Source organism: Clarias gariepinus, chromosome 13 (assembly GCF_024256425.1).
Source record: "Clarias gariepinus isolate MV-2021 ecotype Netherlands chromosome 13, CGAR_prim_01v2, whole genome shotgun sequence".
Classification (NCBI taxonomy): Eukaryota; Metazoa; Chordata; class Actinopteri; order Siluriformes; family Clariidae; genus Clarias; species Clarias gariepinus.
Window position 1 is genome coordinate 24,133,303 of NC_071112.1, and position 27,001 is coordinate 24,160,303.

Below are 27,001 nucleotides of genomic sequence, written 5' to 3' on the forward strand. Positions count from 1 at the left end.
CTCTGAACCTGTCTGATTGTGTTGTAAATTAAAATTTAGCCAAGAGTGCTTTAGAGAGTTACAGAAGATTTTTGTACTCTGCTGTTTGGATGCTTTTGGTTTGTGTTTAATTGTCTGGTGTGTGTGTGTGTGTGTGTGTCCGTCCCTCGGTTGTTGCTGTTCGTTGGCCTGCAGACTTAGAGGCTCGTGAACGGCAAGCAGAAGCAGAATCTCAGAAAACAGAAGAATTAAAAATCACCCGAACATTAGAAGAAGAAGTAAGAACTGAGATTTGCCACACGCACACACACAAATACACATTCACACATTTCTATCTATCTATCTATCTATCTATCTATCTATCTATCTATCTATCTATCTATATTAGGTAGATAGATGAATAGATAGATAAATAGATAGAGAGATAGAATAGATAGATTCTACTGTGCAAAATTCTTGGGCCACCCCTCATTTCTTCATACTTAGCTTCCAATGAGCCAGCCTTTTATTTATTTATTTATTTTTTAATGTAGACTCAAGGAGCCTCAATAGTTCTTTAGGCTTCCTGAAGGATATTTTGTCTCTCACTTTTGGCAAGACATTCACTCTCATTTTCAGTCAAGTCCCTGTACCTGACTAGTTTCAGTGAAATGTTTTTTTTTTGTGTGTTAAACCTTACAGTGACCTATGAGTCATTCGAGCATAAGAACTATCCAACATAAGGCATGAACCAGTAAGAAACAGGTGCAGATGGTGACAAATGATCAGGCCAGTGATAAGTATGCTGCTGATGCTGAATGCTGAGTGGTTGGAACAGACAAGAGGGGAAATGAGGCTGCTGCTGAGGTTATTAAATAACCAACCAATTTTAAAAACGTATTTTAGGCACTTTGGAGCCTGTTACAGTCAAACATTTGTTCTTTGTTTTGTTTTCAGTTAATTTATATAATTTAATATGAAGAGATTGATGAGGTTTGGTTTAAGATTATCTATATGTATACTTCAAACATTTCTTTTCTCCAGCTTCTGAGGTTGTGTTTATATTATGGTGTTTCAATACATTTTTCACTTTTTTTTTTTTTTTTTTTACACATTTTTTATATCATTGTATATCTTTTTTAATATATCATTGTATGCCTTTGTGATTCCATAAAAATCCATAAAAATTTATATATCACAATTATCATAACCTAATACTACTAATAGGATCCGTTTAGTGTATTATGACGGGTATTGAAGAAAGTTTTTATTTCTTTTTAAGAAAGTTTTTAAAATGTTACACAATTATAGCATAATGTGATACGAAGGCACCTCAGTCTCATCAATTTATTAATTTCATTGATTGATCAAATAGAACCCCTTCTGAGTTACCTACATAGTGGCATCATTGTTCAAATAATGAATGAATTCTTTCTTCCTTTCATAAGCTCTGATACTGTTTAAAATCATTAGAATGGAATGAGACTAATGCCTCATGGTTTTCCTAATAACAAAGCTGGTTTCAGGCAAAAGGAGTAAGTCCTTGCTTCAGATCAGGGTATTTAATCCCCTCTAAATTGTCCCACCATGTGCTAAACAAAGAATTCAGTTACCTTGCTTCTTTCTCTACCTTTATACTTAATCAGTAACTCGGCTGAATACCACCTGGTATCCCCTCTTCACTTACTTAGATTTTTTTAATATATATATATAAACACTAACTGGTCGTCCTGCAGAATAATTTGCCATATACCCGTAAAGGCAATAATGAATGAAATTCTTTACATTCCTGTCGAGTCAAATTCTGATCGGGTTCTCCTGTGGCTCGTGCATGGTTTGAATTTAGATACGCAGAGGCCTAATTTGTTGACAGACAGTAGGTGGCAGTGTTCCATATTAAGAAACAGGGTTTAGGGTTACTGCAGTTCATATGGTTTTGCATAGTACATAGTGCACTGCGGTTTTGGTCAGATTTAAGAAATTCCTATGGCACTGAGTATGCGTTGATGTGTTATGTTAGCATGATTTGTGTGCTGGTGCATGTTAACATGACATTTGTCTTTGTAGTCAACTTGGTGCGTTGACTGGGTTCTATCTTGTGTGTGTGTGTAGATTGTGCGCTTGAGAGAAGAGGGCTCCAGACAGCTGCAAGAAGAGCAGAGATTGATTCGAGAGCAGATCCAAAAAGAGAGGGAGCTGAGGTTTAATGCTCAACCCACACATGCAGGTACTTACGTGCTTTTATTACTTGGAGCTTATGCAATATCCAAGTCGCATGCAAAACATTTTGTACACATGATATCGATTAAAAAAATGCTGTGTGTTATTGCATTTTTTAAAATCATGATACAAAGCCGATTTTATATAATATTGCATCATAAAACGTGTTATTTGGTTTAAAAAGATTTATCTATTTAACTATAAATATTAAAAATGAATAGAGCAGAAAAATTGAATTAGGATGATGCAGCAAACAGATTGAAAATACAGAAGGAGTTACATGTTTGATTAAAGGATGATATAGAATTGTTCAGTTATTAACAATGACACCGGTTTAAGTGTCTCTCTCTCTCTCTCTCTCTCTCTCTCTCTCTCTCTCTCTCTCTCTATCTCGCTCTCTCTTTAACACTAATCCCATCACCCTCCTCAAATTTTCTCCTATGGCAGATTTTTCATCAGTGCAGCAAGACAACAAAAAGGTCACCCCTAAATTAAAGGTACTTTACTTAATTATTGTTAGACTTCTTTTTTGCATACATTTCAAATGCACCTTTTTTAAACTAAATGCGTTAAAGCAAATGTATTAATTTAACACAGTCTAGAGAGCGACAAAGTGTTTTTTTTCAGTATGTTTTTACAGAGGATGGATGCTGTTGCAGTTGATGCTGTAAAGCATGCAGTCATGCAACGAAACCAAATAAGGCAGAAAGTTTGAAATAGTCCTTGTGTTTATTATGGCAACCAAACTTTCTTAGACAGGCTGTATATGACCTTAACCCCTTTTCTGTTTCCTCCAAATTCCCTTCAAATGAAGCTTCACCCTGCAGCCAATACTCCAGGCAGGTTGTCAGAAGAATTATAACTATGTAAAGTGAGCACTATTTTGTTGCCTTTGGAAAGGCTTCGGCTTGTCTTATTAGTGGTAAAGGTTCAGAATTAGCTAATGGCTTTGTGTTATTAGTCACATCAGCATAGTTCATACTGGTCCCAGCGCTGTTCTCTCGTGTTATACTTGTGCTCATTTAAAAAATATACACCCAAGGTAAATTTGCGGTCATATGCTGTCGAATTAGAGTTCTTTTATGGTAAAAAGAATTTCTACTCATCTTCAACATGAGGATCTCTACCTGAAAAGGAAAATCTTTAGCTTGTTTGGCTGTATAATACTTTTATCAGTAAGAGGTTTTCTTTTCCTTCATCGCATCACTCAGACATTATCTCTTTATATTATCCTAATAATATCCTCTGTTATTCTTATTATTGTTATTATATTATTAACATTTCATTGTTCTTATTTTAAAGCTTATTTAAAGGAAGTGCCAACACACTCCTAATAAATGCAAAATCATCATAAATCATGTCAGAACACTTAAAATAATAATAATAAAAAAATAATATTCTAAATAAACTAATGTGGTTGTACAAGTGTGCACACCGTTCATAGCAGGCTTTGGTGATATTCTTAGAATGAACCAACCACATTCAAACTTGTTCAAAAATAATTATAATTAACCTGCAATAAAGAGTTTGCATGTTCTTCCTGTGCTTGGTGGGTTTTCTCCGGTTACTCTGGTTTCCTCCCACAGTTCAAACACATGCAGATTGGACTAAATGGCGTTCCCAAAGTTGCCCATAGTGTGTGATGGACTGAGTGTGTTTGTGTCCTGTGACAGATTGGGACCCAGTCCAGGGTGTACCCTGCCTTGTGCCCAAAGTCTCCTGGGATCGGCTCTACCCCTCACGACCCTGTACAGCCTAGAGTGGTATAGAAGATGAATGAATGAAGTGATTCTGATTAAGTCACTTTGAGTTTCAAAGCTTACTATGCATGCACACGGTATTATTATCAAAGGGAAGTGCACAAAAGTATTTCCAAAACAACAGTTTACAGTTCTACTTTATCAACAAGTAGAAATGTGTATTACAGTGACATTACCATGAACAAGATAAGCCTTTAAAATAAAGTAAAGGAAAAGAACATCAAGAAGGTTACAGAGACTTACTGTATGATCACATTAAATGAGCTGTAGAAATACTGGGGTGGGGTGCCTAAATGAAAATCCTTTTTCATGACAAATACACCTAAACCCACCAAAAACACTCCAAAACGTGTTATAATGTGTTATGGACTGACCGAGTTTGATAATTTTTAGGACAAACACAGATTTTGATTTTGGTGCAAAAATAAGATGGGTCACCCAAAGAGCACCACACCTACAATGAAGCCTGGTGGTGGCAACATGTTACCATCATTTTGCCTTTACTAGGGCCTTTGGCAATATAGGGTTTGGATATACTCAGCAAAAAAAGAAACTTTTTTTCTATTACATCTTACCTTTTTCAGGACTGTGTATTTCAACAATAATGTTGTAAAAATCCAAATAACTTTACAGATCTTCATTGTAAAGGGTTTAAAGGATGTTTTCCATGCATGTTCAATTAACCATAATCAATTAATTAACATGCACCTGTGGAATGGTCGTTAAGACCTTAATAGCTTACAGAAAGTAGGCATTTAAGGTCACAGTTCTAAAAATGCAGGACAGTAAAGAGACTTGTCAACCGACTGTGAATAACACCCAAAGAAAGATGCCCAGGGTCCCTGCTCATCTGCGTGAACGTGCATTAGGCATGCTGCAGGGAGGCATGAGGACTGCTGATGTGGCTAGGGCAATAAATTGCCATGTCCGCACTGTGAGACGCCTAAGACGGCGCTACAAGGAGACAGGAAGGACAGCTGATCATCCTCGCAGTGGACGACCACATGTAACAACACCTGCACAGGATCGGTACATCTGAATATCACACCTGCGTGACAGGTACAGGATGGCCACGACAACTGCCTGAGTCACACCAGGAACACACAATCCCTCCATCAGTGCTCAGACTGTCCGCATTAGGCAGTCCATGAGGAGGAGATGCACTGCAGTACTTCAAGAGCTGGTGGCCACACCAGATACTGCCTGGTACTTTTGATTTTGAGCCTCCCTTCATTCAGGAACACATTGTGAAACATTTTTAGTTTATGTCTTATGGTGTTGACTCTTTTAGTGTTCATACAAATATTTACACATTAAGTTTACTGAAAGTAAAAACAGTTAAAAGTCAGAGGACGTTTCTTTTTTTGCTGAGTATATATATTTATATATTATAATATTATATTATAATATATATTTGGATGAGCATGGATAGCTCAAAATATCACTTTTACCACAAAACATGCAGGCTTATTTTAAACGACTGTGGATTAAGGAAATAAATTAGCAAAGAAATTATTATAACCCATAATCTGTGTAATGCATTTATTGTCTAACACCCGTCTCACTGTTGTGTATTTGCATTTTATGTGTTCTTATAACAAACTGTCTTTTCCTCATGGCTCTGGTGCAACAACAGTATAGTACACAGATTATATAGAAGAATATCAATTGAAACCCACTTAATGTGACTTCAGTGTTTTGAAATGGCCCAGGCAAAGCAAAAATTTTTGCTTTATCTCATTACAGTATTTTTATTTTTCTTATTTTGATTTTTACATGCTTTATTTCCTTATGTTTTTTACTCAGTTTGCATGGGAGCTTCACTACTTAAAGCCTTTCTGGTGTGTTGCGGGCAATTCTGATGAAAACCATCATTCACCAGACTTAAAAAATGAGCTAAAAAACCCAGAGGCCAACCATCTTGCGTGAGGTGGTGTTATTTTTCGTGTGAGGGCGTTTGCTTTTGTTCTGGAAGGAAAAAAAATATTGCTCTTATTTGTAGCTATATGGTTGGGTTGTCTGAAATGTACCGAAGAAGTTGCCAAAGAATCCCAGCATGTGACTATGAGAAATGCTTGGAGTGTTTAACCTGGAAAATGTCCTCCTTTGAAAATTTGAGCATCTTTCTTTTTAAAATAGGAAAAGGTTATAAAGCTCTTAAAAGAAAACCCTAAACATAACGACAGAGCTTTGATTTCAAGAAGCATTTCTTTAGTGAAATGAAACAGAAGCAGTTCCAAATGCTGTAGTTATTTATTAAAAAAGCACAAACACTCCCATCCACATTCGTATACATTATGTCACTACAGTTTCTAACAACTATAAAGGATTTCTCCAGTTCCTGTTCTTACTTCCTTTCAAAAAATTCTTACTGGCACCACTAACATCTGTAAATGAGTCTGGTGACTGCTAGCACTTGATTAAAATATCTAGTGGTTAGCAGGTGAGTCACTGCTGTGAGTACTCCAGGCATTCATATTAGCTTAATCAATTCCCTTCTTTTCATTTCATTACAAAATAAGAGTAACAGTTTATTGTGCATGCTAGGGCCTATTGAGCGTCAGGTCCAATAAAAAGACAGATTTCTTAAAAAAAGAAAGAAAGAAATGCTCTTTGACCTTTGTTCTCACTCCACATTAATCTCTGTAGAACATCAGAATGAAAGCCATAATCCCACAACCACATTAACCTTCTTATCCAGAGCCACTATAAATAAGTAGCTGTTAGTCAAATTTTTTTTGTTTTTGTAAAAATTAGAAATGAGCTTCACTATATATATATATATATATATATATATATATATATATAACAGAAAGACTGACCTCTTAGTCTTAAAATAACAACTAACTGTTGTTTTTGTTGTTATGAATTACCTAATTCCATATGTGTTGTTTTATGATTTTAAAGTCCCCAGTATTGTTGTAGAATGTTGAAAATAAATCACTAAACAAAAAAAAAATTTGCAAGTGACCCCAAACTTTTGAACGAAAGTGTATATATGTACACTGTGTATATACAGTGTATATATATATATATGTATTTATATATATATGTATATATATATAATATATATATATATTTTTTTTTCTTTCTTATTTTGTCTCTCCTAATTAAAGCTGAAGTACTGCTTTTTGCATTTTTCTCTCAGCTAAAGTGGAAGTGCAAAAAAGATGATGAGAACAACGGTGGTTATTCCCAGGAAGTTCTTCAAGGCCTCCTTCAGAAGGTGACACACTAAATTACCTCCAAATCCAACACACTTGCATCAGAAAATGCTTTCATATCAAAATGCAGTTCACTTTTTTGTATATCGACCCAGTTGGCTAAAACAAACGGTGCAGTCTGGTTTCGACTGCTGCAGCATATTTTAACAAGTGTGAGAAAGCGTCCTCGCACACAAACAAGCTGTTTCTCTTCTTAATGAGCCAGGCCTGGTGTCCAGCGCCCCAGGTTTTCAGGCCTGCATGACATCAACTGTTTAAATACTTTTTACTTCTCCCCCTTATGTGAGGGTCATTAAATTTTGTTGCAACGAAAAGTGCCGAGGGCACTGCAAGTGCCCTCTTAAAGAGCTGCACGCCACTCTTGCTAGCCATCTTTGTTGGTATGTTTAATACTATCAGGGGAGTTGCTGGAAAATATGCTCTTCTCATGCAACATGTGTACCACCCTGATGAAGCACTTAGCTGATTTCGAGATCTTTTGGCAGAGGTGCAGGTTTGCACTTTACCTTAAACTCAGGATTAGAACGTATAATGATAACTCCATGTAACCCCTCAATTCAGCACCACCTAAAAAATCTTCCCGTTTCACTGGAGCAGAATAGACTGGAACTCAAGATCCCAGATTACAGATGATTACTTTTCTTGTATCTCTTATATAGAAGTCACAATCCAATAGTGTCTTGAAGGATTATGAGAACTTTGAAAACAAAACGAATTAAGTAATGAGTTTTGATAGGATGGCAGCCAGCTATTACTGGCAAAAACGTGATGGACTCTAGTCTTCATTTGGCCGGGGTCTTTGTATGTTTTGGAACAGGACTTTTTGGCTGCAATTACACCACCTCTCTCTGGAAAGAAAAAGGTTTGGAAAAGTTACATGTATGAGCTATGAGTCCTTTGGGAGCGTTTTCCTTTGTCACTGTTGGCAAGGTTCTTGTCCTTAGTGTCCAATTGCGTTCCTGACTTCGCTTTTCCCAGCAAATGAACATCGATTCCCAGCAGTTTTAAATTTCCAGAAACCATTTCTCCTTACTCAACATCTCTAGTAATAACTCAATAAGCTCATGACAGGTGATCTGTTGATGCAGTGTTATTTGAGTGCTTGTTCTTTTCTTTAGCTGTGACTAGTGGGTGCCTCTTTAATGACTATAAACGAACATGGACTTTAGTCAACCCGATTCTTCACGCCTCCCTGTGGGTTGAAGGTTACTGAGTGACCCATACTAAACCTTCCACCTTTACTCCCCAGCCTTAATCTTACTGGCAGGCCCAGGGAGCTTAGCCATTTTCATTTCAGCCCACGCACCCAAAAAACCACAGACACATTAGTAAAACAGAAAGGTTGCAAAATGGGTGAAGATAACTTTTTTTCTCAGAATATGGTCTTTCAACATCCCACTATTTCTCGTAGACAAAAAAAAAAAGAAATAGATAATGCAATAATGTTAATGGTGTCTAGCTAAAATGTGTAAGCTCTAAAAAGGGTTACTGGCACAGGATGTGTAATTAAGATATACATCTTGTCTAAACCTTTTCTGTATTTTTAAAAATATATATTTTTTTACTGTTATCATACAAGCAACCTTTTAAAAAGCAAATATCTTAAAATCTTTAACACTTTAGTTAGATTGATGTGGCAAATTTATTTTTTTTCTTCTGTTTGCAGTATGGTGACATCTTGAACATTGTAGTATCGAGTAAGAAAAAAGGCAGTGCTGTGGTTGAGTTTGCGACTGTAAGAGCAGCGGTGAGTATTTTCAAACTGACTTGTAGTTTGAGAAGTGTGTCAGTATGGCAGAGCCATATTTGACTAATATATTTTACAGTTATAGAAAAAAAAATCATAATTCATAATCACAGTATCCAGTGTCATCCAGAAGAGAATGGGTTCCCTTTTGAATCTGGTTCCTCTCGAGGTCTCTTCCTCATGTTTTTTTTTTTTTAAACACTGTCGTCTCTGGTGTGCTTATTGAGGATAAGTTAAAATCTGTAAAGCTGTAAAACAATGTCAGTTGTTTAAGGGTCATATAAAATAATTTGTCATATACATTAATTTAAATTAAAGTTTAATTAAATTTAAGTACTAATAACAAACTTTCCTTTTGCTGACTGTTCATAATATTAAAGTGTTAATGTAATGCTATCAGGTCACCTTTATTTTTACTTTTGCACTACATGTGTAAATTAGCTAAAGAACAAAAACCTGTGCATCACAAAACTTAGACTTTTGACGTAGTTTGGAATCATGTAAGTGAAATAAACAAGAGAGGGAATTAAAATCTGATTAAACATGTGACAGCATGTGTTCCCTTGCTGCGCCTTGCAACTAAATTGTTGCTTAACGGCAAAAACATTGTTAGAGAGATTTACTGTTAGCAACTCGCTTTTATTTGTAATATTAATCACGTAATCCCAGGGTTTATTTGAAACTAATACCAAAGTCTCCTACGCACATTTTTCTGCCCGAAGCAGACGATCATGGATTTATAGTTTATGTGTATAGATAATGTGACTGATGCTGTAAAGGAGCATTCTAGCACGTTTAATGGAGCCCAGAGTTTTACTTATTGTCAGGATCCGTTTGGCTGCATGCTGGGACTTGGACTGTTGTGGGCTCTGCCTGCTTGTGCGGTTGCTTCCCCAGAGAACATGGCCGCCATGCTTTAAGAACAGACTCTTTGTGTGTGGCGTTTAATGGTCCCAGGGCAGACTGGAGGCCTGGGGCTAGCTCGAGTTCAACACACACACTTTCTTTAACATGCACATAGAGATTAAATCACTGTACTGTGACAGTGGTGACAATACAAATTGCAGTTTTTTTTTTTTTTTTTCCTTACCTTATGCTTACTTGGAAAGTGATAAACGTTTGTTTAATGTTTAAGGTTAAATTTTGTAGTGTAATTTAGCTGTACTGTAATTTTTCTATTTTTCTATTTGACCCAGTTACAGTAAGTTATGGCAGAAAATATCCTCTGCTATGGATGCCATGAATGTTGAGGCTTTAGAACTTTATCAGGTGAGCAGAGTGTACAGGCAAGAGGTGAGAGGACTAGACAGACTCGAAAGAGCATTGTGGAAATGTAGGAAACTGTTAGCCAAATTGGAAATGATCAATATGTCAAGTAATTTTTTTCAGAAGTATTTATTTATAATAATATTTATTAGAAGTGGTTTTTTTTTTTGAATTTTTTCCCCGATTTTTCTCCCTAATTTAGAAGTATTTTTAACACCATTGAAGACGACATTAATTATAATTTTTTTTTGATGTTCGGATTACTGCAATTGGTGCTAGATGATTTTTAAAAAAAGTAAATAGTAAAAAACTAAATACACACACACACACACACACACACACACACTACTGTTTAAGAGTTTGGAGACACATTCTAAATCCATGGTATTTCCTGATTTTTATTTGTTCCTGGATGTGCAAAAATCCAAATTATGCAATAATATCCTTTTAATCGTTGATGTTGAGAAGTGTCTGTTATTGGTATTATTTAATTATCTACTGCCATATGCATTATTTTATAGTTTTGAATCCAGTATTGCTTTAGAATGTAAAAAATAAATGCAGACTTGGGTCCAGACTCTTGGCCGTTTTTTTATTTTTTATTTATATATATTCATGCAGGAGTTGTAATGTTCAGTCCTCGGGTCTCATTTACAGTACACCTACTAGTGTGTGTGTGTGTGTGTGTATATACATATACAGTATATATACAGTATATATATATACAGTATATATAATATTCTCTTTTTTCCAAACACTTAATTTTAAAACTTATATATAAGATGTTAATGAGACTCTTAACATTTAGTACTCACATTTTACTCTACTTATTTTGTACTCTCATTCAGGAGCTGGCATGCACAAATGAGAGTGGTTTAACAGGATCTCCCTTAAAAATCTCTTGGCTGGAGGGACAACCGGAGACCTTTGTTCCAACAGCACCTAATAACGCCACAGCTGGAGCATTTACCCATTCACAGGTATAGCAATGAAAATCATTGACATGTTTCTCGCATGTTTTTTAGCTTTGTGCAGAAAAAATAGCTTCTGAATCCATATGCTATACAGAAACTTACTATTCCTAAAAACTCAAAATGCACATGCTGCAGGTTAAGCCTCCAATCCAAATAATGTGTTCTAAATGCTGTTCCCACTTCTCAAAGAGAAATATGTAAACGCTTGACATTTTATATTCGCATCAGTGGGCAAATATGTTTGCTGCACTCGCGTGCTCATCGTGGGGCTCCCGGACAATGTGTTTAGAGAAAGGGGGTTTGGGTTTGTTTCCTTTGGAAGCGGCTCTCTGTGCACGTCTAGCAGCCTCGACGGCCCCCTGGGCTGTCCCTCATTAAGGCCTGACCCAGCAGACGGAACGTGAGAAGAGCAGGACTAGCTCGCTGTATATGTAATGGACGACTGGCACGAGAGGCAGCTTTACTTCTACCCCCCCCCTCAAGGGAAGAGTTAACCCTAAACATTCCACTTTCTTTCTGCTTTTCAAAGTACCCCGATCCATCATTTACATTTTCCAATATCCAATATATTTTTCTTATTATACATTAGCTTCTCCTCTTTCAGACAACTCTTATACTTTTGGGAATGTGTCACAGTGTTTTTTAAATTTTTTATTTATTATTAACTCTTATGAACCACAGAATTGGAAATATATTCACTATTTTTATTATGATGATTATATTAAAAGTCAATTACTTCATCATTGCTAGGTTCCCAGACGCTAGTAAAGAAAAACATCATTATAACGCAGCAATTTTCATGCTAGTCTGCAGTTGTGGAGGTGAACATTACTAATGCTGTCAAGCATCTGGGTCAAGGTTACCCTTGACAGTCTTGGAGGCTTGCCGGAGCTGCTGCATATCCCACAATGCCTGTGTTCCCTCGTCTCCTCACGCCAGCTGTAATTGTAGAGGAGAGGTTTTGAAATGTATGTTTTTTCTTTAACCTCATGAATTTCCCATGAATGCACAGAGACCTTGGCATCTTTTTTAGCTTTTTTGCTGCAATTTTTTGGTTGTGTCACCTTGTTTGTGGACTGCAACATATTTTTTTTTTCATTATTAAAGTTTTAGCTCCACTATAGACAGGTGTGGTTTTGTTGGGCAGCAGGGCATCACTGATCTATAATTTGCTTATGTACTAATCTGTACATTTAACACCTATTTATTAGCTCTCAAATATGAACGTCCAGTGCTAAATGGGGTAGAGCACCTCAAGGTTTTTTAGTTCCACTAATCTACGTTTTTAAAGACACTTACTTTTTTGGTTATTAGTGTTGTAAAATCAGTGATGGAGTTCAAGGCCTGCTTTCCACAGCTCATCACTTAACCCTTGGATATATTATATAGGTTGTATATTTCTTCTATTTTCTGCTTTTTGGAATATGCCACGACGTTTCATTTGAATTGATGGTGTTGACTTTTGACAGCCAATGAAATATGTGCCTAATAATTTATTTCATGGTGGTTGTAGGTGTGATGGCATGATGGCTCTAAGGTTGCTTGTTGCTGGTTTTAATGAATGCTTAGTTTTCTAGTTGGTCTGGCGTGCATGGTTTTCCTCTCTTTAATTAATTTCTAGTAGCCTCGTCGTGTCAAACTCCAGACATCTGCAGTGATGCTATCGGAATGAGTAACCACAGTGTGATATGAGCAGTACTCTATGTTGAAACTTTGGAAGTTTCTTTTGGACATTTTTTCTGAAATCTGCTGATTTAAAAAGAATTTCCACTGAAATAGCGTTGTGTCCGTCACTGGTATAAGTTGTAGCCTGGAACATTTTGCATTTTTTTTTTTTTTTTTTCCCCCCAGTTCTCTCAGATGCATTATAGCTCCCACCAGACACAACATTAACCAGATGTGTCTACTACGCAGACTTTCCTTTTTCCAGCTGTATGTATAAGCCGTGACTGAAAGAAGTACATTATTCTCTTGATAAATGTGTCCGGTTTGGGACTTGTGTTGGCGGCAATAGTTAGTCCCACTTTTCCTAGACAGTCATCTAAGAGGAATCAGGTTTCTGAGAAACGTCTCATGTAGTAGCTTGGACATTGATATTAGCAAGAGGTAGCATGGTGTAATTTATGGCTGTGTTTTTTTTCTGATGCAGTGATCATTCCGGTTGTAATATTGAAATTAGTGTTATCTTTATTATCAGCATTAAATAGATTACAGTAAGGTAGTTTGTACATCAGAATGGTACTATTTGATGGCTTGCCTCTCCCTACATGGTATCAAGTTCAGAACTAATTATTTATAGACAGTTTAAATAAAAAGTGAAATAATGTTGCATGCTTTGAGGAGCATTGTTTGACGCTGCCAGATGCAATTACAACAAGGAAAAGAATGTCTCGCTCTTTAAAACAATATTTTGGACAAGGTTTTCTGCAATTTCTAAGGGAAGAAATGTATATTTTTTCATTATCCTGTGAGATGGCAGGTTTCTGGTATTTCGGGTGATAGCGAACTGGAATTTGAAAAGGAAAGTGGTACCAGATGTTGTCAGGGTATCTTGCAGACGTCTGGCTTGTTCTGTAGCCTCAAGGTAATTTGTCTAATAATTATTGTCCCTTTATTCTTACATTAACCATGTTATATTTGGGCGGTTGGACTTCATGCAAACTCTCAATCTATTCATTTATTTTTTTTTTAAATATATGGTCCATGATGTGATGTTACATATTAGAGGTATGATGATGTCTGATTTCTCTGAAGGTAATTCTCATATTATGTGTCCTTTAGCTGTTTTCTTACACTTTATGCACGTTTGTAGATTTTCAGTCCTTTATGATTAGAATGGAGTCTTGTCTCATAATTGTGACTCTACCTAAATCTCTTTAGGGAAAAAATGGGAATGAGAAGAACGCTTTCTTTTAGATATAGTGGTCAGATTTTAATCAATTCTGTTTTTTAAGCCTACATTTAAAAAAATAACAATAATAATATGGTCATGCATTTTCATATAAAGTTTTCTCATATGTTTTACTCATATACAGTACTCATCATAAATGTCAACAATATTGAATTTGTAGTAAAATCTTTTTTATTTTTTTACCTTAAATAGTATAAAACCATTTCATACACTATTTTTTATTTATTTTGGGTTTTATAAAATCAATACAGGTTAAAAATCTTACATTCATCTCCCAGGGGCAGTGGTAGGTCAGTGGGTTAAGGCTCCAGGTTACTGGTCAGTAGGTTGACAGTTCAAGTCACAGCTTCACCAGGCACTCATTGCAAGCCCTTGAGCAAGGAGCTTAACGAATGGTTATGACTAAAACCTCTGTTCCCTGGGGGAGAGGAATGAGGTACAACACATAACGTATGGGATATCACGCCCTCTCGTGTCCAGGCTAAAGCCACCTATATTCACGCCGTAAAGGCAGTCAAAGGGGGCTGCGGAGTGGTCACTTTTTGAGCCTGTTTGGGCTTCACCCCTCGTCGCTGAATTATGTCTCACAACGCCTCAGCCTGTTTTCTCTTGAAGTCAAACTCTCCTGAATGGCATCGAGTGACTTACCGAACAAACCCTCAGCAGACAGCTGTTCATTCAAGTTGACGGCCCTGTCTCTATCTGGGATGGCTGAGAGCATGAGCCATAAATGCCTCTGTGCTACCACCGCACTCGCCATCCCCCTGCCGAGGGAGAGAGCCGCACAGCGACTTGGTCCATGACGACGTTAACTCACCGATAAAGTCAGGAAACATGGGCAAGCAGTTTTTAATTGTTGTCAGTTCAGGAGGGAGAAAAAATCCCGCAAACTTGACGGTTTCTGAGCTGGCTGTGTGGAGGGCCACTCCACTCGGTGGTAGAGGGCAAAAAATGAAGTGTCTTCCGAACGGCTAAAGCAGTAGCAGCGGAGCTCTGAGCAGACGGCAAAATTAAATGCTCGTCCTCCGATAAGCCGGCATTTCCAGACCGATGTCAAGCACGTCATCATCCTTGAAAGCACACTGCTCAGTGCCTGGCTGCTGGCCAGCGCTGTAGGAGAGCTCCTGGTCCTTCGACCCCTCAAACTACTTCATTTGGTCTGCCCAGCTAAGAGCGGGGACTTCTGCCGAAAATTCCTCATCAGCAGACACAGGCGAAGCTGGGACTGCTAATTCGGAAAGGTGGGGGTCCTGCTAAGCGACCGTATTTTTACCCAGGATTCTCTCTACGAATATGACCCGACTTTGAAGCGTTGAATGCCGGAGCTGGCGACAAAGCGCACATGACTCGGCTCAGCTAGCTCTCCTAGCACGGAGAATTCCCAGACAGATGGGGCACGCTTTGTGCTGGTCCTACTCGTGCAAAGAGAAGCCGCACTTCTGAGGACAGGGTCGAACAGCGGACGACTTCTTTGCCACATTAGCTTCCATGCTCATACTAGCTAGCACCGTTCGCCCAGCTAACCTTTACGGCGTGAATATTGGTGGCTTCAGCCAGGACACGAGAGGGTGTGATATCCCATACATTATGTGTTGTACCGAGTGAATCAACTGAAAGGGAACCTTGTCTGCTCCAGTATCAGTTCCCTGTGTGCTGACTCTGTGCTTTGACCCTGCCCCCAAGCTATGATATTCAAAGAAAGAAGTTTTCTGTGTAGTAATGGATCATAAAGCTTAATAAAGGCTTAACTTAGCTTAAACACAGGAGAGTCCGAAATAACTTTTAAAAGGACCAGTTAAAAGTAATAATCAAAGTCCAACATTTTACTGACATTAATGTTCATGTAACCCTCTTACTGCAACTGTAACACTTAGTCAGATGATTGATTTAAAAAAAGAAAATTGTCCCAGAAATTACTAGTCACAGTGTATGAGCAGACAAGTAACTCAACCAGTATGAAATACTGATTAATTGCATTTTTCCCCCCCTCACAGACACTCTTTCTTTTATTTTATTACTACCATGTGTACTTACAATGGGCCTCATTTATCAAGCTGAATAGGAACAGATTTTTGCGTAAATTGTTAGTATGAGCAATTACACTATAAATTTCGGTATTTCTGAAAAAAAAATAAAATGACATTCTTACTCTACTAAGTTCCCGACTGTGCGTACATTTACTCCTAAAAAGACTTAAACCCTGACTTGATGGCCTTCTGATCATTTAATTAGCATGGATTACTGCCTTTTTGTATATACTGTAGAATACAATTTTCAGTTTAAATATTTTTTTACAGGATTTAACGAATACAGGTAAGGAGTAACCTATAGAAATGCTTTGGTATTTTTTACTAAAAGCACATCCTCATGTTCTTTCACTAGGACAGAACTAAGAATAAAGAACAAGGTGTGAATTTATATTATATATAATCTATATTATTGACATTTATTAAATAAAATGAAAAATGATGAGAAAAGAAATAGAGAAATATTTCTGTAAACAAAAGGCTGCAAAATGTATCACTCACTTTTTAAAATTATTATTAAAGTATATATTTAAATTTACTCAATTGGTATAGTAGGGGGTTAAATAATTTTTACTTTTGTTTTTCAGGCTTTATTTCAATGGTTTTATACTTACAGCTGCCTTGTGCACTTGTGAACTTTTTTGGAGATGAGATGCGAAAGAGCTATGCTGTGCACATGCTTGGTAATTTTCTGGTGATTTGAATTCATCAACATGCCATCAAAATTAGCAATTTGAAACCTTTGTAAATATGGTGGAAGATTTAAGTTTGTTTTGGTTCATTTTCGTTTCTCTGTAGCCCATGGATTAATCAGACTAAGAAAATGAGGAGCGTAAAGCAGAAAGAAGGACGCTAGTGCGGCTCTTTAGTGATGGAGAGACCTGAGGATTTAAATGGCCTGAAAAATGAGCCTGCTTGTATTTTATTTTAGATTGATAGGTAATTACTTAATTGCTCTGCTGTTGTCCTTTAGCCAGACCTATTTGTTAAACGTGTTAGCTACAAATGGAGCACACTACATACTGTACTGTAACTAGTTTGGGTAAAAAGTGACACCGCTTGGATGTCTGCTGTGTTTGGTTAATATGGATACAATTTCCTATTGACAAGGGATTTTTGTCTGTGCTGTTGACTTTGGTGGTATTAATCTGACTTCTAAAACACTGAACCATTAAACTGCATAATTTGGTTTCATTATTTTCATAGCACATAAATAAATATCCTAATTATTGAAAATAAACGGATTCAGCATTTTTTTAAATCATGGCTTCAATTTATTATTTTATCTAAGGTAATCATATCAGGATATTATCCATGAGCTTTGAGACAAACTTAGACAGAATTCAGTCTTAATTTGGAAGTATTTTGTTTTTTATGTATATTGTAAGAATGTATTAATTACATATAATAATAATAATAATAATAATTAAAATGCATTAGTGCTCAGTTGATGGATAAGTAGTAGAGCAGTTATATATAAGGTATACTTAAAATATCCTTTTCAAGGAACAATATACATACATCACAATTGGTAAGTATCAGTGCAGGATGAATAGAAATATTGATTTCTATACCCTAAATCTATCAGTCATCAGTTTAATATATGTTGTATATGTTTGTTAATTATTTGGATTATGTTGAAATTTAAACCACAAGGGCTACATTAGAGATGTCCTCACCACTCTTCCAGTAAGGTCAGGAAGTGCATGCATCAGTTTTTCTATTAATATATAACTCATCACAGTTTTTTATTTTTTTTTATTATTATTCCTGATGGAGTTTGTCCATAACCCGCAGTACATCATCCAATATAGAGGGTCCCAGGTCTAGATCAAAAGTAAAGGTTGTGTCAATTTCATCTGGGTAGACTTCCTCAGGTCCAGTCTGTGTTGAATCTCTGCCTGAGCTGAGGCTCCCCCAGCCAGGGCTTTTGCTGATTGAAGTGTCTTCTTGATGCAGACTGTAAGCTTCTTCTTCCATGTCTTCAGTGTCCAGAAGTGGCAGAGAGTTCGATTTTTTGCGTCTTTCAGTTGAAGGCTGGTATTGGTACTCCCAGGTATCACTGTGCTGGCCCAGCTCTGTTTCATTAAGGTTGAGACGAGGAGGCTTTGGAGGGGGCAAGCAGGCCTGGAGCAGGTTCTGCTCACTCTGAGAGCTTTGTCGCAGCAACCTGTGACCCTGCTTCAGGAAAGAGAGGTCTCCAAAGCTGTCCCCGTTTGCATTCGAGTCAACATGAGTGAGGTGTCGAAAATCTGCCAGTGGAAGACTGATCATATTGACCGAAAGAACTCTCCTCTTTGATGATCTCCTTAGCCACCTCCCCGAAGGAGGTTTACTTTGTAACGTTGTCCTAAGGGACATCCGACTGAATTTTGTTAAACTCCAAAAATATGGTTTCCCAGGCGTTGTAAGGGATCTTTATAGGTAGCACATCATGGAACACTTTATTCTGAAAGAACATATGGGTAAAGCACAAATTCAGGATAGTCATGTCATGGGATTTTGCCACATTTACTTAATGATATTTACTGTTCTTAAAAGTCTAGTTAAGAGCTTTGCTTTCAACAAGGTCTTAAGATTTAAGTAGGCATTCTCCCAAACATGTGAACATGCATTTATTTAGTGAATATCACACTGACAGGGATTGGCACATGCATGCATTTTCCATTATTTGCATTATCTGCACACTTCTCTTAATCATCGATCTTTCTAAACATTTTATCGTGATAAGAGTATGACTGTTTAGAGTAATTATACATCTTCCTCTGTAACAGGTGCTACTTTTTAAGCCTTCAAATCAGATTATTCACAGTATGAATCATTCCACTTATACGGAAATCGCTGCTAACGTTCTAAAAGCTAGTAATTTTTTTCTTTAGGAAGCTTTAAAAGTTTCCATACTTAGGGGAAATCGAGCCCATTTATGCAATTTATGGACAAAAAGGGATGATGTTTCAGAAGGGTCAATTTATTGGCCTGCATGAAGCAAAGAAAACCTTTAAATTATTGGAATTGGGTTAAGAATCATCTAACGCATTATTAAATCCTGGAAGGATTGTGCTGAACTGTGAACTTTGTGATTGAAGAAATGTGATTGGACAAAATTGTTAAATGGTCATGAGCATATATGTGGCAGAATAATTTACGTTGTCAAAAATCATCAGTAGAAATCATAGTTATGCTTAATAGTTAAAGGGAGAGCATTTTTCACAAGATAGGGACCAGAGGAAAACCATTTGTTGGTGAGACTAGTCAGAAAAAAAAAGCTTAAGTCTACTAGTAAGAAAGGTTGGACTGTATGCACCTGAAATTTGGGGAAAAAAGGTATAAACCTATGGAATGAGATTTGTGCCAAAAGGGTTAAACAAAAATATATATAAAAAAAACTTACAATACCATGCAAGAAAATTTCAGTTAGGCTGTATTCTTCTCATTTTTTCCAGTTTTACATTAATTTTGTCACTAATAACTTATCAGACAGGATATACAGTGCTGATCCTCATTGGCCAGCTGCTGTAGGGTGAGAGTTACAGCACTGCATTCTAATTGGCCAGTTTAAATCTCTGCGGCTGTTTTTCTTGATAAAAAGCATTATAAAGTTTATATTTATTGTCCAGTAGTTTTTTTTTTTTTTTTTTTTTAAGGGTTTACACGTAGATGTGTATTTAAAATAGTTACTCAGACTCTGAATAGTTAGACTCTAGTGACTGCTAGGTTATTAGGACACAAATTGTGTCAGTGCAAGTTTAAAGTTATATGAACTAAATTTCTACCATGATGAAAAGTCATTTACTGTCAAAAGGAATTAACACGTTTTTATTTTCAAGCGTTTAATATCTATACTGGAACAAAAAAAATAATTATTGGATACTTAGAATCACTGATAAGTGCTCAAGAGTAGATATTACATGATAAATATGTTGTATTATATTATACATGCTATGATAGATATATTTGTGTACTATTCACTACCCACTATAATTTTATAATTTTCTATATTTCCAAAAAAACTATACTGATTAAATAATCTATACTAATAAAACTAACTATACTAATATTGACTATGTTAACTATGCTACTTTATATTTTTTTACACTGATATTGTTATATTACCTCTATAATATACTTGCACTACTGTCTGCATCATATACTTGCATGAAACTTTGTATTTATAAGTTATTCATAGTAGATGCTATATTGCTGCACTATTTTGTAAATACGACTTCAGTACATCTCACAGTTATGTGCCATAGTGTTGATTTGTATTTGATGATTTGTTCCAGTTCCAGTTCATTAAATTGAGTTCATTATATTTTTAGTATTTCAAAGTGGAAATGCTGTGTTGCGACCTGCAGTTTTCACAATGTATACAATTCCTTACAGCAGTAAATACTTGTCCACCATGATAGTAATTTTGGTTCGTGTAAGCTCCCGTTTAGAGTATTAACCTGGAAAAATAAGGCAAAATGTTTGATTTTTCACCACAGTAGACATTTTATTCGTATAACATCAAACCATCACCGATACACATCCTCACATAACTATCAAGATTCTAAATAACTGTACTAAAAGATTGTTAGGTCTACGAGTAAATAATAAATCCTAATAATTTATTAACAACTGGTTAATAAATATAAATGTTATAATGCTTTTTAACCAGAAAAAAATGATTGCAGCTAAACTTGTCCAGATGATGTAGTGGAGTTTTAAACAGCTGGCCAGTGAGAATGCAGTCCTGAAATCTCGCCCTAAAGCAGCTGTGGAAAAGGATGCAGCACTAGAAGATCCGCTGGATAGCAGCCTGTCCATGAGAAATCAGCCCTATAACACCTGCGCTATGAGTGATTAGTGACAAAATTGAGACTAAAAAAATAAAAATGCATGAAAAGACGTAAGCAGCAAAACAAAAAGAAAAAATGAAAGTGGAGAACACTGAGACTAATTGCAGTTCTCTTGTATGGTATTATCATGACTTTTGTTTTTGTTTGAAATAATTTCCTTCATTTTCAGTTAATTATTTTTTTTATATATATTTTTTTTTAAGATTCTTATTCCATAATGAACAAAGAATGAAAAAAATATTCTATGCATGAAGACTTTTCAGACGACTTGCCCTTTGCAATGATTGTCCAGTTCACAGTCCTGTGGACTTGAGATTTTATGTTGTAAAGACCTCCTGAAGATTCACACACTTTCGTGACTTAAAACACTCACTGTATAAATGTATATAGTACTAGAAAAAAACGTTTTCTTTGCCAATAAAGGTTTTATCGTCACTTTAGTAGCAGCGGGAGATGAGGGAACGTGGACATAACAGCATTCCTTTTTAACCATGTAAGGATGAGGGAGGGAGAAGATTGACCCATTTTAAGGAAGCTTTAGAGGGTTCATCTGCCAAGTCAAAATTAATGTGGGCCTAAACCAACAAAACTTTGCCAAGACACCTCGCAACCCTTATGAAAATACACCTCCTGTTCCCGCTCTTCCACTTCTTCCCTGTAGCCTCTCATTATTCAGTTTTGAGAAAAACTGGTTTATATCATGCGAGTTCAGTGCTTCAGGGCTTTTTTTTAAATTACAAGTCAGATCTAGTCACTGTTTACAGGAGATAACTGGGGCTGACCCGTATTTTGAAAGGTTTTCGTGAGCTGGGTCCCTTCTCCAGCACCTACTCACACGTGATAATCAGTTTACCAGGATGAGACATACACTTGAGGCATTTTGAATTAAACTGATTGCTTGTTCAGCTCTAAAGTTCTGGGAAACGAAGAGAAAATCTTTTTGTTGTTATTATGGGTACCGGTATATCAGAATTTTTAAAATGCTTTTAAAAAGAAATATGAACACTTTCTCACTAAAATATGTAGTCTATTGTTTATGTACTGACTTTAACAAATGCATATTCTAACCATCATCTCCAAATCCATCTTTTTTCGCATATAGACCGACCTCTGCTTTTTACATAGACCACAAAGTTCAAGCACACCAATGCAAATAAACACGTAAAATAGGTCCCTGTGAGTGTACTAAAGAATACAAACACATACTCTTACCTTGATTGAAACCTTTTTAAAAAAGCAGGTTTATATCTTTCAGCTGGAAGTTTAGCTCGATAGAGAATCTCCTCAGTTCAGAGTCCTTCCTAGCTTGCGAGTGCTAAGGTCCAACGTCAGATATGACGGTTGATAGTATTGTGCGTGTAGTTGTGCAGGTGAGGTCTGAATAGAAGGTGTGTCTGCAGGTGATTTTTTTTTTTTTTCTCTTTTTCTTCAGACATACCATGTCAGTTTGCTTTTCGTCTCGGCTGAACAGTACACATTAAAGTACAGCACTGTAAATCCTAAAATTGCAAATTGTACCCCTCTCACAGATAATGTCTCTTGCTCTGTTCTTCCCTTCATTTTTTAAAAAATTACTTTATTGTTCTCTTGTGAAACTGGGGTTATTTCACTCACTTCGTTCCTCTAAGTTGACTTAAGGAGCAAGGAGAGTTAAATGATTAATATGAGATAAATTATATCTGTGCATTGTATATATATCATTGTGCATTTTGCTGATTTCCTTTATTGTGTTTGCTTTCCTTCTTCAGTTGTTTATGTATGGTTGTAAAGATATGCAGAGAATTGTAGATGAAGGGCATTTATAGTCTGGGACATGTATAGGCTGGCTGCAATTGCAAAAGCAGCTATTTCAAAGAAAGAACCTGTTTCAGCTCCCACACCCACGTACGGATGTATTCTCATCATTGTATCTTCTGTGTGTTTTGCAGTGGATAAATGACTCATATTACAACAATAGTAGAAAGAAAATACCACTGTGGGCCTTGCTTTTGGGATTGTGCAGTTTTTTTATTTTTTTTTATTTTACATTTATTTAGTGTTTATCAGTTAGAGCACATGCATCAAAGCTCAAGGCTTGCAGGACAAACACTGCTCAAAACACAATTTTTACAGTGCTGATGAAAATTATGTCCATCTGCTATGTTTGATTCAAGACAGATCTGTTCCTAAAATCAGTCCATCCGTCCATCCATCCATCGTTCTTGGATGGATGGATGGATGGATGGATGGATCCTTCGAAGCCATGAATAGAAATCTGATGCTACTATGGGCTCTAGCCTAAAACTGGACAGGATGGTTTGAAAAAATACAAACACTTTTTTTTCTGTTTTATTGTCCAGTTCAGTGATATTCTTTCTTTTTTTTTTTTTTAGTCTGCTCATATCTATTGTTGTTCATAACGTTGTTGTGACATTACATAAATGTTTGGATAACTGCATGAATGAGCATGTGTGCAGGTGTTTCTAATAAAGTGCTCAGTATATACTGTATATTAAATTTTACTTTTAGAGCATCTGTGGTTGTTCTTTTGTTCGGCCGCTCCCATTGAGGGGTCGCCACCGTAGACCATCCAATCCACACCCCCAACTTGGCACAGGTGTTATGCCGGATGCCCTTCCTGACACAACCCTCCTATTTTATCCAGGCTGCATCCAGTGGCTGGGGTTTGGCCAATGGGTGGGAACTAGTGATGGGTCGTTCATGAACGATTTGTTCTTTTTGAAAGAGTCTTTAATGTGACTCAGAAGAACGAGTAGTCTCAGAGAGTGATTCGTTCATTTTCTACTTCGCAAAACCTCCGGGGTTATGTACAGGAAACAGGAATGAGTAGTTACCTTCAAGCTTTTTGGTCCGAATCGTTCGTTCTTTTGTCACGTGACTCCCATAGATGCTCTGCAGTGCAATAGACAAGAAGATATGAGAGGCTGAACAAGATTCAAAGAACCGAGTCACTAAAATGATTCAAACTTCCTAGTGGGAACTGAATCTGGGCTTTGCACATGACAGGTGAGAAACCTATCACTGAGTCACAAATGTCCCTTTAGATTTACAGTAGATTTAGCCTAGGTTATGTTAATTTATTTATTTTCTCGATCTATTCTCTATTCTATTAATTAACAACCTTAGATTGTGATCCTTTAAGGGCTTACAAACATGCTGATGTGCAGGATGTAGGCTTACATATTGGTGCAGTAACAAATAAATTATTTGGTGCTGATAAAGGAGAGCGCTGCGTAACCAAGCATTCGCAGTCACTGGAAAAACAGCTTTTTATTTACCTATCACACTTATGCACAAGCATTATTGCGGGATTTTGCAGAATTTGACACCCCTGCCTTCTCAAACTCGCTTAGATCTATGCTCAGCATTTTATATGCAAGCCAGCCCCCACACCGACAAGCTACCACTGTAGGATCCTTGAGCTTAAAGCCTTTAATCCTCATTTCTCATTACCATGGCTCTACCTTGCCTTGTAACACGCTGGGATATTTAAACAGCATAATTTCTGTGTGCTGTAAAGTTAAGACGCCAAATAAATCTAACAAAAACTCTAAGATCTGAAGTTTACCTGTGGATGTTACCTGATTTTATTCATTGTAATTGAGAAATTGTTGATAATACCAAATATGAAATTTGAACTTCCTGGTAAAATTCAATAAAGACTAAGGAAAGCAGAGCAAGGATCACAGGAGTACATAGGAGAGCATGTTCCACCATTAACATTGAGCCAGACATATCAGATCCTTGTCAAACACTGCTTATGTTTCCGCTCAGTTTAATGACGACCTGTGTCTGGGACAGATAATGCATTGTTGAAAAGACCAAAGTGGTTTATATCAAGATTTAAACTTGACAGGAGGTAGTCCTTCTGTGGGACACATGCTGTTCCAGGATGTGCTCCAAGTTTTCGCTTTCTGGAGTGTGAAAGCTGAAATGTTTTACTGATCGTCTCTCGTTCTACAAGTGCTTTCATACTTCTGCAGTAAACATTTACTCTTCCCTTGTCTCCATCAGAAGAATCAGGTCTTTCGGCACAGATGCAATCACTCATGCAACCAAAACAACATCAGCTCTCGCTACAGCATTTAGCCACAAGTGCAACTGCATATTTCAGCATTACCTTCCCCTTGAGTTTTAGACAAAAGCATAATCAAGATATTAATGAAGCTTTGCGTTATCTACAGTATCTGCTGTCTATAAGTGCCAGTAACACACAAAGCTTGTTGCTTCATTAGAAGTTAAGTTGGAACTGCTTTTATGTTATGCTCTGTATGTCTGTTGGAGTCAGACTTGATTATACTGGCCTTTATTAGGAGGATGGATTGTTTATTGAGATTTTAGCCAAGTTCAGGACATTGTTGGTTTCTTTAGTTTTTTGGTACGGCTTTTTCTCAAACTCTAGGCCGCGTAATCCTAGTTGCTTGGGAAAAGTATTTCCAGATCTAACTTTGGGCAGGCTTTAAGTTTTCGACTGGCTTTTTTTTGTGTATATTCATTTGTGTACGTTTTGTGGATTTGGTTCTAATGATTTAGTCCATGAACACAAGCGAAAAAATTACTGATTTGTCTATGTACGTCTGCCTTCTGTGCATTCCTTTTAAGTTGTTCATGATTTTAGCTTGAAGCGATCATAGATTTCTTGTGCCATGTGTAATATTATGAATTATTGTCTAGTTTTATGCCGTTTTGTCCAGTTGAATGTTAAATATATAAGACTTTGCATGTTCTATGATTAGAACGTAAAACTGAGAAATAACACCTGGCCCCGCAATGACTGAAGCGTACTGTATTTAACACAGTTCCTATATACATGTCATTGCCAGACATGTCGGTGTGATACACAGCAGAATTTATATGCTTTTTAAACTTCCACATACTCCTGAGAGTAGACAGCTTACTGGACTTTAATTTGACCGTCTGGAGTTAAATGCATAAAAATCTGTGAATGCTTATAACTCTTGAGTGGACGTTCATGCTATGCAATCCGACTGAGTGAAAGAATATAGTATACCTACATGTGGTATTGGCAAAGAATTACCCCTCATTAGTAGATGATGTTTCTAATATTGGGCTTTCTTGGAGATTTGAGAGACATAAATAAACATTGGTTGGGAATCTGCATTAAAAGCAGGATTTGCTAGTCACATTGATGAGATAAGAGGCCATTTCCACTTTTTGTGACTGATTTGGACGATGTCTTTGTCTATATGTTGGCAATAGTGTTGAGCGCTCAACGCTGCCTACTGTACCTTAATGGGAAAAAAAAACACCACATTATCTTTATTTTTAACTATATTCTTTTGTATTGTTTACTGGTTAAACTTAATGCCCGAGTAATTGAAGTTTAGTTTGGGATTTGACTTTGCACATAGATGTGAATCTTGGTTATCTTGTACTCTACGAGGAATTGAGCAAATTTTAGATCTACTTAACAGCTGGCAAAAAAAGTTATCCATATAAGGCATGGTTCCTTTAGCATGTTTAAAAGGATCAGAAAGAAGTTAAATAATGTAAATGTAAATGTATGGCTAGTCAGCTAGATGTGTATAGATAACCCTCTTAGTATAACACAGAGCAGAGGATTACGAATCTGTTAGGCTGCTATGTTTTTACTTTTCTTTTCCTGAAGTGTGTATAAATTTGGCTGACTATACAGTATAAATATATAAAAGGATTATATAAATAATATTCAATTGAATTCATGTTTTGGATATGAGCAAGACAAACACATCAAACAATACTTTAAACAATACTTTCACATTATTGTTAAATAACAAACACATGAATCGTTGTTGTTGTCATTTCTTTTGTTCTTAGTCACATGATTTACTAATAATGCTTAATAAAAAAAAACAAACCCATTAAACCTTAACTTTACAAGATGTGTAAATTAATTTTCAGTACATCGTTAGTCTCATTACATTCAGTTTATGACTACTGTTAAGAGTATTGAGTAGCTATTCTCCATGTACCTCCATGAAAAAAGGATACATTTAATATACGGAAAATGTGTATTTCCTTATACAGTATCTCTTCTGCACCTAGTCCAGTTTCAGTGGTACTGTAAGTGGCT

The 27,001-nt window shown here is 36.5% G+C and overlaps 2 protein-coding genes across 3 annotated transcripts in view; one reads left to right on the forward strand and one right to left on the reverse strand.

Annotated features, from left to right (window-relative positions):
* The window catches only part of dnajc17 (DnaJ (Hsp40) homolog, subfamily C, member 17), a 60,373-nt gene that overhangs the window by 22,442 nt on the left and 10,930 nt on the right, over nucleotides 1-27,001 (forward strand). Inside the window, exons 5-12 of one of the 2 annotated variants that reach the window (XM_053510513.1) lie at nucleotides 175-257; nucleotides 2,071-2,185; nucleotides 2,626-2,675; nucleotides 7,087-7,164; nucleotides 8,829-8,909; nucleotides 11,024-11,155; nucleotides 16,675-16,770; nucleotides 16,886-16,972. In XM_053510513.1, the coding sequence (XP_053366488.1) occupies nucleotides 175-257; nucleotides 2,071-2,185; nucleotides 2,626-2,675; nucleotides 7,087-7,164; nucleotides 8,829-8,909; nucleotides 11,024-11,155; nucleotides 16,675-16,722 (587 nt within the window). In that variant the 3' untranslated portion in view covers nucleotides 16,723-16,770; nucleotides 16,886-16,972. Of the gene's footprint in view, nucleotides 1-174; nucleotides 258-2,070; nucleotides 2,186-2,625; nucleotides 2,676-7,086; nucleotides 7,165-8,828; nucleotides 8,910-11,023; nucleotides 11,156-16,674; nucleotides 16,771-16,885; nucleotides 16,973-27,001 lie in introns of those variants that run through there. The other variant, XM_053510512.1, reaches the window with a different exon arrangement.
* On the reverse strand, nucleotides 17,522-18,532 carry LOC128536304 (cdc42 effector protein 3). The gene has a single exon (XM_053510514.1). The coding sequence runs from the start codon at nucleotides 18,446-18,448 to the stop codon at nucleotides 17,852-17,854; it is 597 nt and encodes a 198-aa protein (XP_053366489.1). The 5' UTR covers nucleotides 18,449-18,532; the 3' UTR covers nucleotides 17,522-17,851.

What these genes read in the sequence shown, in the direction of transcription:
- LOC128536304 (XM_053510514.1), bottom strand. Translation starts at nt 18,448, where the DNA reads ATGTCCCTTAGGACAACGTTACAAAGTAAACCTCCTTCGGGGAGGTGG.